Source organism: Micropterus salmoides, unplaced genomic scaffold (assembly GCF_014851395.1).
Source record: "Micropterus salmoides isolate LMB-PRFRI ecotype aquatic unplaced genomic scaffold, ASM1485139v1 Ms_hic_scaffold_23, whole genome shotgun sequence".
NCBI classification, from domain to species: domain Eukaryota; kingdom Metazoa; phylum Chordata; class Actinopteri; order Centrarchiformes; family Centrarchidae; genus Micropterus; species Micropterus salmoides.
In genome coordinates, this window is record NW_024041484.1 from 20,253,831 (window position 1) to 20,270,983 (window position 17,153).

A 17,153-nucleotide genomic window follows, 5' to 3' on the forward strand; every position below is an offset into this window, starting at 1 on the left:
GCAAAGGGTGGTTGTGCCATATATTAATTTAAGATTTTTCTTCTGTTCATTAACTTTGCATTTTGTTAATTGATAAATATAATCAATTAACATGTCTATTTTTGAAAGCATTCATACTTTACTACAGCATTTTTCCCACACTTGGCTAAAACTTTTACACAGTATTGTTTGTATAAAAATAAATCGTGATTGAGGACTTGTTAAGAGTTGGGTAGCTATAGTGTATGTACTAGACATAATAAAAATGAAGGTAGGTTGACTATTTACAGAAAGTATGAAAAATAAATATACATACAAATCTATAATATAGTATATGCATTACACACAAAGCAGCATTCACAAGTATTATCAGCAGAATGTACTTAGAATATCAAAAGTAAGAGTACTCAGTGTGCATAATGGTCCCTTCAGAGTGTTATAATAACATATTATTGGAATGATAAAATATTATGACTGAAGAATTAACACACAAGCAGCATTTTGATGTTACAACTGGTGGAGGTTAGGTAACTATGTCTGCTGAATAGATAAATAAATAAATGCAATGGAGTAAATAGAACAATATGTCCTTTATCTATCTTCTTCTACAACGAACACAGTGGACAAAGACCTGTTGGGGATTTGGAGGACTGGAGTCAGTCACCAGCATGAGTTGGACGAAAGGCAGACACAGGTCGCCAGTCCCTCACGGGGAACTCTGTGGTCGTTGTAAGAAAAAGTAATCCCGTTACTCCCACCAACTGAAAGCACTCACTAGCAAACTGGTGCGCATTGCTATTGGACGTAGCGAGGGTTGGACTCCAGCACCCCGTCGCCTGTTATTATAACACTGCGAGCGCGTCTGGCCACTCGCTCCTCGTTGCGCGCTGGATATGGATAAGGACGCAGCTGCTGTCTCCCGCGGACAGGCTGCACTCTGCGGCGCATAAAAAGGTGCCCAAATGAACCGCCACCCTCCTGGCTCCTCCGGCGTGCAATGGCTTAACAGGAGAGACATGAGTGTCCGGACGGAGGACAGCATAACCTTGTGCCAAAGGGCTCTCCAAATCATTACGGAACTCTGTCTCACGGGACACGTAGACCGGGAGAAATGTTCGGATATATTTCCCCTGGAGAGCACCATACCAGGTAAAGGACACGCAGGTAAATGGAATAAAGTCATTATGTTCTTTTCATAATCCCCTTAATTAATCACTTGTTTGTTCCCTTGAAAGAGATTCAGTAGTTGTAGAGGAGCCTTTGGAGAAACTAAGCATCAGCTCTCACGTGTTCAAACTTTATTACACCACTTAGTTGTATACATTTTTATCGTGTTGAACTGTTGTGAAAATGTTTCTCTACCTGTTACGCATCTTGCTGCAGCGCAGTCCAGACGGATGAAATAGCAACAGGTAGAAAATAGACTGAGGTGGCCCTTTGAATTAAGAAATTATTATCCAGCCTTTCCTCTCTGTCTTTATTTTCAGTTTTCACTTTGCAAACTGGGGAATTTATTCAGTGTCAGTTAGATTAACTCATTGTGTACAGGCTGGAATAAGCTTCCTTGCATATGATACACAGTCAAACTGCAAACTTTGCATTTAAATTTCAATAAGAACAGGAGATGTCAGGAGCAGGTGGGAGACCAAATGTTTTTGTCCACTTTAGTCAGAACATGTGATTCTCCTGATGCTGTGGCTCCTTCTTTGAGAATTTATATGACTTTATATTGTCCTGCTTTATCAAACAATATCAAAAAAAAAACTGCCCCCTCTTTCTTACAGCTTGCCTTTTCTCCCTTTTTCTCTTTCTCCCTTGCATGTTTGTCTGTCATATTTTGTCCCTGGCTTGCTTCTCCTTCCCTTTTTATGTGTCTCTGTCTTCCTCTATGGGTCTCTCCATGGTTACATGTAGACATCTCTATTAGTCTCCTTGCTGTGGTCGTGGGTTTTTGTGGCCTCGCCCTGTTGGTAGTCTCTCTCTTTGTCTTTTGGAAGCTGTGCTGGCCCATTTGGAGGAGCAAGGCTCTGTCAGCCCACACCGAAAATGGCCTCCATGTGGGTTTCCCAGAGGCGCCTCCTCCCAACTCCCCGCCGGTCACAGAGAGCAAAGCGGCGGAGGTGGAGAAGAAGTACCCTCTGGAAGTGAAGGTGAACGGACGGAGCACTGTCAAGCTCCTTGAGGCGGCCATGAAGATCAGTCAGACATCTCCGGACATACCCGCTGAGGTGCAAACAGCCCTTAGGGAGAAGCTCAGTCAGCAGGCTAAGATCCAGAGGCAGACCACTGAACCAACCTCCTCCTCCAGGTACCCTACATGAACTGACTGCAGTCACAACCCCTCCCTGTCTGCCCCTGCATTGAGGACACAATCATGATGACAAGCTATTTATACACATGTAGCTGGTGCTTACAATTACAGTACAATGGTAGCATTTTGAACCCACTTTAGTTTGTTCCCACCCATGCTACAAAACTGATGCCTACACAATGCAACAACTGTCCCAGGCAGTTCGTGACAGTGCAGCCACTGTCCTTGAGGTGGTTTGGCACATGTCATGTAGAGCATCAGAGACTAGTTGGTGACCTTGAAACGCTGTTGCGCATGTTGAATTGTGTGTCTCTTGCACTCTCTGACCAGACAAAAAACAGCCAGGGCTGCAGTATACCTCAATGCCTCAGTCAGAGCCCTATAATCTCTTGTATATATGAGTCAAGCTGCTATGGTAACGGCGGGAAGCGACCCCAGTAATTAAACAACCAGCTCTTGCTTCTCTTTGTATCCCTTCACTGTGTTTAAACTACGATGTCCATAATTAGCACTGCCGTGGGGAGCTGTCATTGTGGAAGGTTGGTTTCTGGTGAGACACACCAGGCAGCTGCTCTCAGTTTCTCATAGGAAGTCTTTATTGACAATTGCTTTTGGTTGTCGTTAGGCTCGTTAATTAAATTATATGGAGACCATGATCTTCATGAATTATACACCCACCAGGGATGCAGAAAGGCCAGGTTAAAGATTACAACGCCTACTGTCTCAATCTTTCCACCTACTCTTTTGACAGTGATATTCACTGATTATTTCCTTTTTGAATGTTCAAACACCTACATGCTTATTGCATACTGTTAGCTCAAGCCCAAAATCTGTTTTAGGGCCAAGCCTATCTTAAGAGGAATGCCCTAATGCCTTATTGCTTAATGACAGGACAACAACAAAGACATGGTAAATATGGTCCTGACATTTTCAACCAAAATCTGTCTCTGCAAAGTATTTTATCTCATTTATTGGCAAGTACTGACTGGTTAAAAGAATTATGTTTTTTATGAGGTGTTGGTATTTACCAACAGGCTGTGATTGGGCTGCAATTAACAATCATTTATTTATTATCAATGATCGCTTGGTGGATAAAGTGTCAAAAAGGCACTCCAAAACCCCAAAGTATTTAGTTTACTAAAATGTAAGACAAGGAAAAACATACAACTGTCACATTTGAGAAGCTGGAATGAGCAAATATTTAGCAAAAATAATATAATTTAATCCGATTATGAAAATAGTTTAAATAATGTATTAACTCATATACCTAACCATTTCAGCTCAAAATCATAGACAGCCATGAAATGTTGGCCCTGCCTTGAAAGTGAACAATGGGAACATGATGCCATGATTGGGGATTATTATTTCGGGGCAAGAATAAGTCCCAGTATTATTTTAGCTATCTAATAATCCATAAAATGAAGGAAAAAAAACACACAAGTAGTCTTTGATGAGCTCTTAATCTTATCAATCAGTCTTTCAATATTGTGATCTGATGACATCAATTTTTTGGAAAAATTAGAAAAAACGTGTTTGTAACTTTCTGAATTCTAGGAATGAGGAGAAGATGGGAGAAGATGTCACACTCAAGTTACCTCCAACTTCTTTGCTCATGTTCATGATAACATTATCACAAACTGAAAAAGAAAGATATCCAATTAGGGTTTTATCTCTGGTGTTAGTTGTGGATTTGGTGTAATCCCCAGTGGATTGTATGATATAGTTTAAAGTAGATTTAAAGGTTTAAAGAACTCAACAACACAACCTCAAAACAGGCAAATACTGTTCTCTGTCTGGTTGGTATTCATTGTGTTCTGGTTACCTTTTCCCTTAAGGTTTGCCCTGACAATCTGCAGCCTCTTATGTTATTTACAATACTTGAGTGTAGTATTTAATTTTCAAATGTGCTTCCTGTGCCATATGATTTATGCCATCGCTGTCAGATCACTGTGATTGTCTTGCTGTCAGAAGGGAGGAGGGCCAGTTGCTAGGTAACAAGATTGGCGAGTCAATCACGGCCGTGGTTTTCTCGAAAGATGTCAGCTTCACAGAAATTTGCAGCATTCAGGTAGTTTGTATAAAAATCTGAATGCTGCAGATGAGTTTTCATTTTCCAAAACCATGGTCACTAGTGACCAAAGTGAAGAAGATCTTTCAGTTTGGCCACTTGTGATTTTATTGTCTAGCACTACTTTCAGGGTAAAACCAGCTGCATTCAGAAAGATGTTAATGTCCTTAGGTTGTCTACTAAATAGGCAAATTTATATATATATTTATAGAGAGAGAGAGTGAATATTAATGCTTCTATGCTAGATTTTTTAGGTATTCTACAAGAATAATATGTCAAAACATGTTCCATGAACACCACATGATTATGCATCATGCCTTTCAGATATAGTTTTCCCCTGACAAACCATAAGCACCCATCATAACAAAGCCACTCATGCAAAACACTGACACTTAAGACATTTACCAGATGCCCTTTACCCTTTTCAACAGGCACAATTCATTCCGTCGCCACCTGCCTCGCCAAATGAATGTCACCAGCTTTGACTTCAGCATGGACACAGTGCCTCTCCGCCAGTCTTCTACAGTAAGCATTGGAAGAATAAAACCCGAACTCTACAAGCAGAAGTCTGTGGACTCAGAGGATGAGGCCAAAGAGCCAGTGGAGACTTGCGGAAAGCTCAGCTTCTCGCTGCGTTACGACTATGAGGAGCAAGCTTTGGTGGTGAGAATCCTCAAGGCCTTGGACCTGCCTGCTAAAGACTTCACAGGCACCTCCGACCCATATGTGAAGATCTACCTGCTACCGGAGAGGAAGAAGAAGTTCCAGACGCGAGTCCATCGCAAGAATCTGAACCCCACGTTTGACGAAACCTTCTGTTTCCCCGTGGCGTATGATGAGATTTGCAACCGCAAGCTGCACTTCAGCGTCTACGACTTTGACCGCTTCACCAGCCACGATATGATTGGCGAGGTGGTGGTGGACAACCTCTTTGAACTCTCTGATCTTTCCAGGGAGGCTGTGGTGTGGAAGGATATTCATGCAGCAACTACGGTGAGTTGGCGTTCAGACTAACACACTGCCAAAGACATATGCGGACATTGTTGCCATGTAAGAAATGCTGCACCAGACTTCTGTGTAATCACTGAGGAAAAACACATAGTTAATGGGAACTGTTTTTAGAAAGAGCTTCATCAACAGTGTTCCACAAAAGTGGCAGGTGGAACACATTGCATAATTCAAATGCTTTGGGAAATGCATTTCATCAGCCAAACACCCACACACATTTTCCAGGAAACTGCTGGGTATTCTATGGATGTAAATATAGCAACAAAATAAAATTATCCGATCAGAAGAAATATAACTTGTTTGTTTATGTCAGAAGCAATCTGTTCTTATAAACAGGGTATACAGTTATAGCGTGCTGTGGATAGCATATCCTTATATGAACTCTTTCTGGTAATTTAGCCACAGTTTACTCAAGAGCCTCTGCTTTATTTATGTATGTTTTCATTGTAACACTGAGCCATTGTCTTCAGGTTCACATTAGCTACTGTAGGCTGTATGATTAGCAACAGAAAAACTATATATTTAGACTGACTAGTGATGATTCTCTATTTTGTCAGTTATGCTTAATGTTTATTGGCTTTTTTTAATTAAGCTGTTCTTAAAACCACATTAGGAAGGTTTATTTGAGTATTTGTTAATCTGTTCATTTAAAAAAGGATAAAACATTATCATAAAGATTAACACAAACTCTTCAAACTTTTGGGGTTTCATGACCATCTTTAAGTATTGGCAAGAATCAAACAAAAGTGTTGTTTTGATTTGTTTGATTGTTGCCTTTAGTTTGCTTTTTGATCCAGCACCTGTAGTATTTTTCAACCAAATAATCAGTAATGCACTATAAATTGCTAGACCTATTCCACACTTCAATTAGTGTAACAGTGGGACTAAACTCTCCTATGGAATTTCAAGCCAACAACACAGAGCCATTAACTTTTAAAATGGGTAGGTAGAGTCCTTTAGGCCTAACTGCTGTAGAGGTTTGATTATACATTTGGCCAAAGGCTACTGTTGACAGAAATGTGGGGTAGAGGTCATCACCCACCACAGTCCATATACATGCGTAGGTTAATTGGCAACTCTAAATTGTCCTTACATGTGAATGTGTGTGTGAATGGTTGCTTGTCTATGTGTTAGCCCTGTGATGAACTGGCAATTTGTCCAGGGTGTACCCCTCCTCTCGGCCAAGGTCGGCAAGGGTTGATTCAACCCAAAAGTTTGAAAAGTTGAAAGATGGATGGATAGTCATCAGCGAAGGACGAGTAATTGATGTTACTAAGGAAGATCCACACCCAGGACAAAGATTTTGTAACATTGCAATACAAGGCTTTTCTTTCAAAATGTGGCACATGCATCTGTTTATCACTATGAAGCACTAAAATCTGCATCTAGATAATGCTGATCTGAATGAAGATACAAATTAGAATACAGATTGCAGAACACAAAACATTTTCTTTTATAATTTGGATACCAAATTTGGACAGGATTATTCAGCCGTAGTGGAGGAATGGACTCTCTAGGTACTCTCTAGTTGCTTACTGAGTTCAAGAACCATATAGAAGAGCTCTTTTTAGACATAAAGTACACTCAAAATGAGCAACAACGAACTGCTGCTTTTATGTGATGTATGCTAATCTACAGTACAGAAGAGCAGGCCAAAGAGCACAACTTAAGATATAGTACATCTATACTTTAGATACAGAGTTGAGTTAACTATGTAACTTTTTACTCAACAGAGTATTATTTAAGCCGTGCCTTGCTTGTGTAGTCTAGTATGAAGATTATATTTACCTCCTCTAACTGTAGGACATATATTAACCTGAAAACCTCCTCCTGTTTATACACCGGAGGGCAGCTTTAGCTACTTTGGGGAGGTGTTGGATGTATCATTCTTAAAATGTGTATGTGTGTGTGTAAGAGAGAGCTTTTATATGGCGTATCATTTCTAAAAGATTGTGGGAAAAAGAGGATAATTCCACTGCTGATTTGACTGGACAAAACTTTTTCAGGGATACATTTGTTTTGATACGTCATGTTTCATTTGCTGTTTAAACATAATTTCTTCTTTGCCCTCATCTGTGCATACCATGCAAGCTTATAAGCCTAAATTACTAGAATATAAATGTATAGTTACATCTTTTCATGACACCCTAGCTAATCTGCCATTGTGAACTTTCTTGATCTTTCTTTATAAACGTTTCCATCTGTATCATAAAACCTATGCACAACTAATGACCGTTATTATTATGACAATACAATCTTTAACATAACATAAAGTTGTGGACCAACCGACATTGCCATGCATAGAGCTTGCTGCTAGCGTGGCTAAAAAAATTACATAAATCACAACAACTATTAAGAAACTTGTGACTAAAAGCTGGCAGGTGAAAGAATATTGACAAAATAAGACTGACTAATAGTTAAGATTAGGTGCCTACACTGCATTGAAGGGGATACATATTGCAACAGCCTGCCATGCCATGTTAATAAAATCCTCAGCACCAGCTGACAAAATACAACTTCCTTTATTTACTGACCTGTTCTCTCCTTAGCTTTGGTATGTTGATTCACAGAGTGTGGTCAAAGCATGTAAAATGGAAGAAATGCATTCTGTTGTCTTTTTGTTTTGCCCTCCAGGAGAGCGTTGACTTAGGAGAGATCATGTACTCGTTGTGCTACCTCCCAACAGCAGGGAGAATGACCCTAACAGTCATCAAATGCAGAAACCTCAAAGCCATGGACATCACAGGCTCTTCAGGTAACCCGACAGCAAATAAGATATGGCTGGCTAACATGAAAAGCACAAGCTGAGCCATAAATCAAACTTGGCTGAAATGAAACAGCAGTTAGCCACTGAGAATGGAAATGGGGAGGAGACATGCTGTAGGGAGGCCAGTCAGAACAAATTATTTAAAGTATTACCCTCTGTCAGTATATGACAATTTGTGTCTTCGCTGTACATTGTTAGCTTTTGTTGATATCATCCCATTTACTATAATTCCATACATATGTACAAATGAACAAATTGTTAAATGACAGTAAACATGTCTTCCAGACCCTTATGTGAAGGTTTACCTGATATGTGATGGGCGGAGGTTAAAGAAGCGAAAAACAACCACCAAGAAAAGCACACTTAATCCAGCGTACAACGAGGCCATCATCTTCGATATTCCCCCGGAGAACGTGGAACAAGTCAGCCTGTCCATCATGGTGATGGATTATGATCGGTGAGTCAAGCAGTCACTTGATACTGTATATAAAGTACATGCTAACGTGCTAACTAAAGGTCAACAGAGTTCACAGACAAGGAGAACATTTAAGGATTTGCTTTTAGAAGGTGTTTAGGCTAAGTGAGCTCATTTACTGTAGTTAGTGAACTTCCATCTTATTTTTGATATATTTATGCAATCTAAGACTGGTGAAATATACATTTTCTGTTCAGTTTATCATGATTTTTGTGTGTTTTACTGCTAACAGGGTTGGACACAATGAGGTGATCGGTGTGTGTCGCACCGGGCCAGATGCTGAGGGTCTCGGACGGGATCACTGGAACGAAATGTTGGCTTACCCACGGAAGCCCATCACACACTGGCACGCTCTGGGAGAGGTACAAACACTTATTTTATCCCAGAGTCAGTATTCCCCTGTCTCAAAAAACTCATATTTACAGAACTTTCTAGAAGCTCCTGAATGTGACATGTGAGATGCTGTGCAATGCAGTGCAAGGCAAGAATTTTTGATACTAGCTTTGTCTAGTTGACCTTCTTCCATTTTCTTTAAGGAGCTTACATGATTTTTTAAATTTGGTTTTGGTAAAAAACAATAAAAATACAGCAATGTACATATATTTATTTTAAATATTAGAAAACACTAGAAAATCTAATGAAAAACATCAAATAATGAACATTTAAAATAATTTGCTGTGCAAACATTCTTTCAAGTTAACATTCAGTTTTTAAATATATCTTAACATTTTCAGCAGCTGTTTATCTCTGTACTTACTATTACTCTTCAACTTTTGTTACGGGGACATCTGGGCTATAAGGAATTTAGGCCAAGCAACTCTTTTGGAAACTTCTGGGTATTTTCTATGAAAATCACAAAAAAAACCCCAAAAAACATTCAAAAAGGCTTGAAGGGATATTTTGAGATTTTGGGAAGCTTATTAGCTGTCTTTCCAGAAGTCCAATGAGCAGATCGACATTCATTTCACCTATGTGCCTTCAATAAAGAGATAGAAAATGTGTGTTTGCGGGGGAAACAGCTAGCCTAGGTTGGTCAGGTGCTTTCCAACAACTCCAATACTGTCTTACTTATATTTTTAGAAAAAAGATGTTGGTTTAATGAGCAGTACCAAGTGCATCTCAGCATCTCAGAAGTCATGTCCTCATAGAGAAGTTGCTTTACAAACTGCAAAACCCAGCTGACCCTTGGATGTTTTGGTGTCTAGTCTTCTAGCTAAAAAGATGCCACGTATAAGACAGTTTTACAGTTGCTAGGCGTTTTTCTTTTTGACAGGCTAACTGTCTCCCCCCCTGTTAATGTAACTTCATATTTTACATGTTATCAATGTTTCTTCCTCTTTTGCCACTCCTACTTCCCATCTGACGAATAGGAAAATACAGGTGATTACTCATTTTCAGTGGTAAAACTACTTTATATGCTTTACTGTGATCACAGGCAAAAATCATGTCCTCTGTAGCTCTTGTCAAAAATGTCTATAATAAACACTCATTGCATAAGGAGATGGAATACAGTCAATGTTTATTATTCATATATCTATTCTTTAAACTTTAAACTTAACAGAATACATTACACACAAGAGTAACATTATAACAGGCAGGAAGCATCATAAATAATTTTACAATGACACTCCAGGCACAGCAAGAGAGGCAGCTAGGACAGGGCAGTTGTCCAGACCAATGGAAGAGCAGCAGGCTTTAACACCTGCTCACAATCTCAGTAGGGTAGTGTGCGAGGTTTAAAATGGAAGCTATAATTTGGCAATAGTATAAGTGTTTGAAATATATAGAGAAGAGGATTTTGCTGTAGGAGTGGTTTCACAGGTGTCTAACAATATTTTGATAGTTTTGTGAAGGTGAAAATAACACTTGGAGATCAATGGAGTCTTATCCTACTTTTATCTTTTTTCCCCCCACTGTGCAAAAAACTGTAATCCATTGTAATTGCCTTGAAAAAAGTAAACTTTTTACAGCCAAAGTTCAGTCCTACAGAGTGTGTGGGATTCATACTCAAAGGTTAGATTTTGTGTGCAGTATCTTCTAGACTGCACGCAAAATTTAAGACCACATCTTGTATCATGGCTACAAATCAAATGCCGTTACAGAGTTAAACATGTCTTTTTATGCCTTGGCAGCATTGTCAGCATTCAGTAAAATACACCATGCACACTTTGTCTCAATATAAGGACATTGTCAAGCTCCTAAATCAACTTCCCCTTCAGTTTATTTATTTATTTATCCAAAGAATCTTTCAGTGCACACTTAATAGATAAAGTAAAATCATTAACATACGCGCGGACACATATGAGCGCACACACTAAAGAAGAAAATGTCATCACTGCAAGTGAGATTTCAATAAAAGTTTACAACCGATATAGATGTGCAAATTCATGCTACAGAAAAGAAAAGGAAGTATATTACAAATCACTATAATAGTTTTAATAAACACTGTAGTTTTTTTTTGCCACATCTCCTGTGTGATGACCTGGCTTTGCTGCTTATTGTGACCTGACCCAGCTAGGCCAATACAACTATTTTGCCTATGATCACAGTAGATCCTGAGTACTAGAGTAATAAACTACTTAGCTACAACAAAAGGGTGACAAAGTCTCTATCATGTGTTTTGTGTCTTGTGATATTTTACCTTGCAGTGGCCCGGAAGAGCAGCAAGCTTTGAGAGTCAAGGTTCGTGTCCTTCACCCAAACCTCCACAGACACCTTGACGATCACAGGTAGAATCATAACACCACCTCTGTGAGAAACCAGACATTAGAGTTAGAGTTGCTGAGAAGTTATGTTGCCCATGAGTGTCTTGTGAGCATGTTGTATGAAAATTGGATTAATTCTTACACATTTTGTATATGTTTCTAGAAACAAGGTTGTGTGGAAATAGTTTTTCTTATTTCATTTGAACACTAGCTCTACTGAGCGGGCTATGCACAGCACTCACTGTCATTCAGTTCAAGAGTTTGTTTGTCATATTTTTCATCTGCTTTGAAATTCTCAGAAAGGCTATAGTTGCCAAACAGTTACACAGACCACATGAATGGTAAGCCTCACTGCAAGAAGTCCTCAGTGATAGCAGCTTTATCAACATTTTCAACACCTTTTCTGGCCCATAAGCTCTTTAGGGAGTTCACATTTTACTTTGAAATGGCACAAAGTTAAAGGGCTACACTGCTCGATGTCATCAACACATTTGCTTGATAAAAAACACACCAGTGAGTCTTGATCCAGGTTTTAAGTGAAGAATGCAGGTAATTGAGCATCTTCAAGGGCTGGGTAAATCTCTCTTAAAATTCATCAGTCACAACTGTCACAGATGTGTAAAATCGTTCATTAAGTAGCTGTTATCTGCAGATATTAGCAAAGTCAACATGACTCTCAGATCTAGAGAAACTGTAGCAGATACATGTAGCAAACATTATGTACAGTGAGATAAACAACAGTCAAATCAAAGAGAATGTGAAATTAATACAATAGATTTGTTTCCAAACACATGGCAAGACTTTAAATATAACAATTTCATATTTATTTTTGCACACACCCAAACAAATTCAGAACATAACTGAAAATAGAAGTAGTAGCTTACAGAAATCAGTTAGACTAATCCTCCTATTACTTCTATAACTGTATTAAATATAATTAAACTGTTGTTTACACTGCAAATGTCCCTCATGTTGAAACTAAAAGGTGAATAATGCTAATGAACGATGGCCATTGGTTGATATTATGGCTCCACGTTGTACTTTACAAATTGGTTGTCAAAAGACAAATGGATGATCTTTAGACTTTTCTTTAGATTATATCAATATATTAATTAACATCGTTGCTCTAAATATATGGGTCCACCCATAACTAGGAACAGCAGGCCTGTCAAGCTTTGTTTTTTTCCTTTTAACCCTCTCCAAAATCAAAATACAACACCTAAATGTAAGGAATTAATTAAAAAGTGTTTATCTGCTCTAACTTAAGCTGAAAATTTTAGCATGTCTGGCTATTTACTGCTTTAAGTAGCTGCCTAGCCCAGCCTTACATCCAAGGCCGGTAGCATTTTATGCTGCATTACATTGTGGGGTTACAGAGCAGAGTTGGAAATCAGCACCAGCCAAATGCTGGTAAAATAAGAAAGAGGCTGGTAGATTTCAGAAACAACACAATTATCACAATGATTGAGTTGCTTGTGAATTTATCAGTCAGTGGCTGGTAGATGTTCACATTTTAAAAATCATCCTGTATGTGCGCATCGAATGCTTTGTTGAAGACGGGGTCCTAAATGCTACTGTATCGGAGTTTCAGCTTTGTGCTACCATATTGGATCTGGAAAAGTTTACGTTTCACCAACTCCAGCCAAACTTGTTATCTGAGACAGCATTACATTCAACAAACACAGTAGTTAGTCCTCGTTCTAAAAGCCACTTCTCTAGTAAAGTTAGAAACATAAATCTAACTCTGTCTTACTTGACCAAGTACAGGTATGTAAACTAAACAGGGTCAGGTCTGAGCAGAACTTAGAGGATGCTTAATTGGTCAAACAACACAAAAATAGAGTAGAGTAATACTGATAGTAATTGAATCTCAATTCAACCAAACACCATTTCCTCATAAATTACAAATTCAGGGAACTGCAATCCAAGAAGTTATACACATGCTCAAACATTTGCAAATGTTATTTATATATATATATCTTCTTTTTTACATCAGTGGTTCTCAAAACGTGGTCTGGGGACCTCCGGGGGGTTCTTGTGCGGGCTCCAGAAGGTCCCCAGCAAAAAAAAGAGAATCATCTTTTTTCACTGTAATTCCATATAGTTACACAATGACAGAATGTATGACTATTTTGGTCATGGGTTTCAAACAACTTCTGTAATAAAACATCTAAAAGCCAAAATCCCATCATATGGGCGACCCTGGGACAAAATCTTATCAAATTGGTGTCCGTGGTCTAATTTGTGTGAGTTTAGGGGTCCTTGACGTGAAAAGTTTGAGAATCGCTATTTTACATTAAGCCATATGAAATTAAGTTCAATACATCTAACAGAGAACGTTGACTCAGCTTCTCATTACATGTAATAAGAAACTAATAAGAAACCAACATAGCAAATAGAAAAAGGCTATGTACTGTTATCTTACTTGCACATGCATATAATGCTTTTTCTCCCCTGCACTGCCCTTAATATTAAAAAGAAATATTTTTACTTGTAGCATGCCTCTCACCACTTTAAAAACATACATATTAAGGAATAGTGTTTCAAATTTTTAACTTTGTGTTTACATTTGTATATTCTCCATGGCAGTGTTTGTATATTCAAAAGTGAAGTTTGAGAAGTTGTCGTAAACATATGGAAAAATAGAGAAATCACAATGTATTTCTATTGTTTGTGATAATATGAACAGCTCAGACTTGTGATTGAGTAAAATTTATACACGTTCTGTAATAATTGTGAACAATTAGTCAAACTGGAGAACCCAGTGAAGCCAACTCTACATTATAAAGTTATTCCATGTTTAGGAGTTTAGAGCTTTGAACTGTAATTGTTTGCATATTGGTTGAATCTATATCGAGCAAGAACAACTGCAACTACTGTCATGATGTGTACAGTTTGTGATAACTTTTGTAACAATTTAAAGTAAATATTTGGAATATGATTTATTGTATCTGTTTCATATGTATTTTAACAAAATTAATAAAAAATGAAGAGTCACAGAAGGTCTCTCTTTGTCTGGGTATGAATATTTTCTTCAAATTGTTTTTGAAACACCATTTAATAACAACATGCACCACTGCTAAATTCTTATTCTCTTAACGGAGAGAAAGTCTAATTATGTTTCCCTTCTCTAACTTTCTAAGTTTTCTCAAAGAGGGTTTATTTCTTCGTTATTTTGATAAACTTAAACTGGATGTTGCATTGGGTTTTCTGTCCAAAGTTACAGGAATATCTACTAGTGCACCAGTCATTTTGTTACATGATAAAATTTGGATTATTTGATCAGTGTCACATCACATGGGCCTTCTGTGCATTAGCATTGCGTCATGTGACACTTGACACACACTGGACGTGTCATACCGACAGAAAACATCAGGCGGGATAGTTTTATCTGACAGGAAGAGATTTTTTTCTTTAAGTGATGCTTTTCAAACAGAGTTTATAATAACTTATTTAAATTACTTATTTAGCTGAGTTTAAGAGCATAAACTCTGGGAAATAGGACAGTGATGTGTCCCAGCGTGATCGCCTTTAGGCGATATTTGTGTCATCCAGCAAAAAAGTTGAATTCTAATTCAACTTTTGCACCAATGCACTCTATGGTCATCTGATGTTGGCCAGTCACATCTGGGGGGCCAGGTAGAATATGTTCTATCATGGATAGCGTGATCCTACTGAGATGGTTTGGAAGAGGAAGTTGCTGTTAGACTTCCTGGATCATGCATTTCATCTTCTCACTACAGAAAACTTAATTAAGAATTAAGATGGAGACATGTTGATGTTTGTTTGACATTTTTTTAAGTTGAGGGGTAAATGTATACGCATTCCAAAGCTATATTGCTCCCCTTCAAGTGCAAAATACAAAAGTTCCTGGTAAGCTATAAAAATTGGCCACAACAATAGCACACTCACAGTGTGATTGTAAGTAAGTAAAGGTTATTTAATGTAGCACCATTCACAGATCAGGTCACAAAGTGCTTTAAAACACAGGCTTTAAAAGTAAAGAAACAAAAACATAAGCAACAACACCAAGAAAACAGTAAAATAATCAGTCAATAAAACATAAGAAATAACGGACCTTAAAACACACAAGACTGCACAATTAAGACAACACACGGCGAGACAAAATCCAGTTTAAATAAAAGAGCCTTCAGCTGCTTTTTAAAGGCGTCAACAGAGACTGCAGAACATACAGTATGTCTAAAGGAAGAGCAGTCCACAGAGTGGGCACCACCACAGTCACCTTTTGTTTTTAGTCCAATGCAAGGATTAAGCCCTGGTCAGAGGACCTAAGTGACCTAGTGATGATATACGTGTGAAGCAGGTCGGAGATGTGCCCAGGTGCCTGACCATGCAGGGCTCTATAAGTGAAAACGAGATGTGTGGTTAGCTAAAGCTTACATCAGTACTGTTGCTGCGCCGGTTGTTTGTATTGAATAAACACAGATTACAATAACACTCCAGTGGTCAAAATAGTACAAACATTCAGTCTGAGTGATAATGTGTCACCCTGCTGAACTCTCCACACCTGTCTCCTCAAAAGTGGACAGAAGTCACACACACACACACACACACACACACACACACACACACACACACACACACACACACACACACACACACACACACACACACACACACTTTCAATCGATGGTTTAATGACTTGCTGTCACAGATACTAGGTTTCTCTTGTGATGGCTTGTTGTTTGAAGGGGCCTGTTGTTAGTGGCTTCTCAACATGCTGTCAAGACAATAATTAGAATAACTTTTCCCTTTCACTAGAGTGCAGAGCAAGAAGTGCTGTCTGCATTTAAAATGGCATAGCTGTTGACCAAAGCAACTTTCACTTGGGTGAACATTTCTTGTTAGCATTTTCCACATAGACAGAGCAATATGTCAATTCAAAGAGTGGGATAAAATATAACCTAACCGGTTCAGTAAAGTAGCCCTTGTCTACCTCCAAATACTTGTCATTTGTCTCTGAGGTGGGTTGACACCATGCTTCAACTGCTGCTTACTCAAGCTAGAGCAAATAAATAATGTTAGATAACGGCTCCATTGAGTGATGCATGGCCCTGAGTTTGTGAGATGCTTTTAAGACCTCCAAGACAAATAAGAGCTCATCAGATGGATGGTTCCCTCTTTCTCATCCTGCGTCCGTTTGATGGTGAAACATGAAGAGAATATTTTTATCTTTCGTGCAGCGTGACATGCAGCACAACTTCCTTTTGATCCATAATATTAAACAGACAAAAGGGAGACGCTGCATTAGTTTCCCTGGCAATGAAAGCTGCCCACTCGTTGAACGCTAAACCCATATTTAGACTGGGGTTGTATCTTCAGTTAGCAAGGGCTAATAACTCCACGTGGTGACGCATGTGATTATAGCTTTTTCATTTCCTGATGACAAAGCTAAAAGTGCTGGGTATTTAACACCACTCTTCTATGAAGACTAGAGTAAGCTGGCTTCTTGGCTAGCATAAACTATGCACCTGCATGATTAGTCTTTACTTGGGGGGGAATTATCCATACCAGTTTCAAGTCGTCAGCACAGCCGATTGCATTTAAAGATGAGAGCTTCCTTCAAATTCTACTCTTTGAAGACATATCTTGTTTTGACTAATGGCTAGGGCTGGACAATAAAACAATAACAATAATTATTGCGATATAAATTTTAATTGTGTTAATTTTAAAAGTGTTCAATAAATATTCAATAAAAATGTTTGATTTTATTCACTAGAATCATACATATTGAGATGTTTATTTTGTTGAGGAAAAGGAACTGAAAAAAAGCTTTTACTTAATTTTACTCATGCATATTAGTTGACAAAGATTTTATC

The 17,153-nt window shown here is 38.4% G+C and overlaps 1 protein-coding gene across 2 annotated transcripts; it reads left to right on the forward strand.

Annotated features, from left to right (window-relative positions):
* The first annotated feature begins 415 nt into the window (after positions 1–415).
* syt10 (synaptotagmin X) lies at positions 416–14,309 on the forward strand. Of its 2 annotated transcripts, none has more exons than XM_038738440.1 (7): positions 416–1,128; positions 1,894–2,287; positions 4,790–5,351; positions 8,001–8,121; positions 8,419–8,590; positions 8,841–8,970; positions 11,257–14,309. In XM_038738440.1, the coding sequence occupies exons 1-7, from the start codon at positions 942–944 to the stop codon at positions 11,326–11,328; spliced, it is 1,638 nt and encodes a 545-aa protein (XP_038594368.1). In that variant the 5' UTR covers positions 416–941; the 3' UTR covers positions 11,329–14,309. The 2 variants fall into 2 exon arrangements, with proteins under 2 accessions (XP_038594368.1, XP_038594367.1); XM_038738439.1 differs by having other exon boundaries at positions 417–1,143.
* The last annotated feature ends 2,844 nt before the right edge of the window (positions 14,310–17,153 follow it).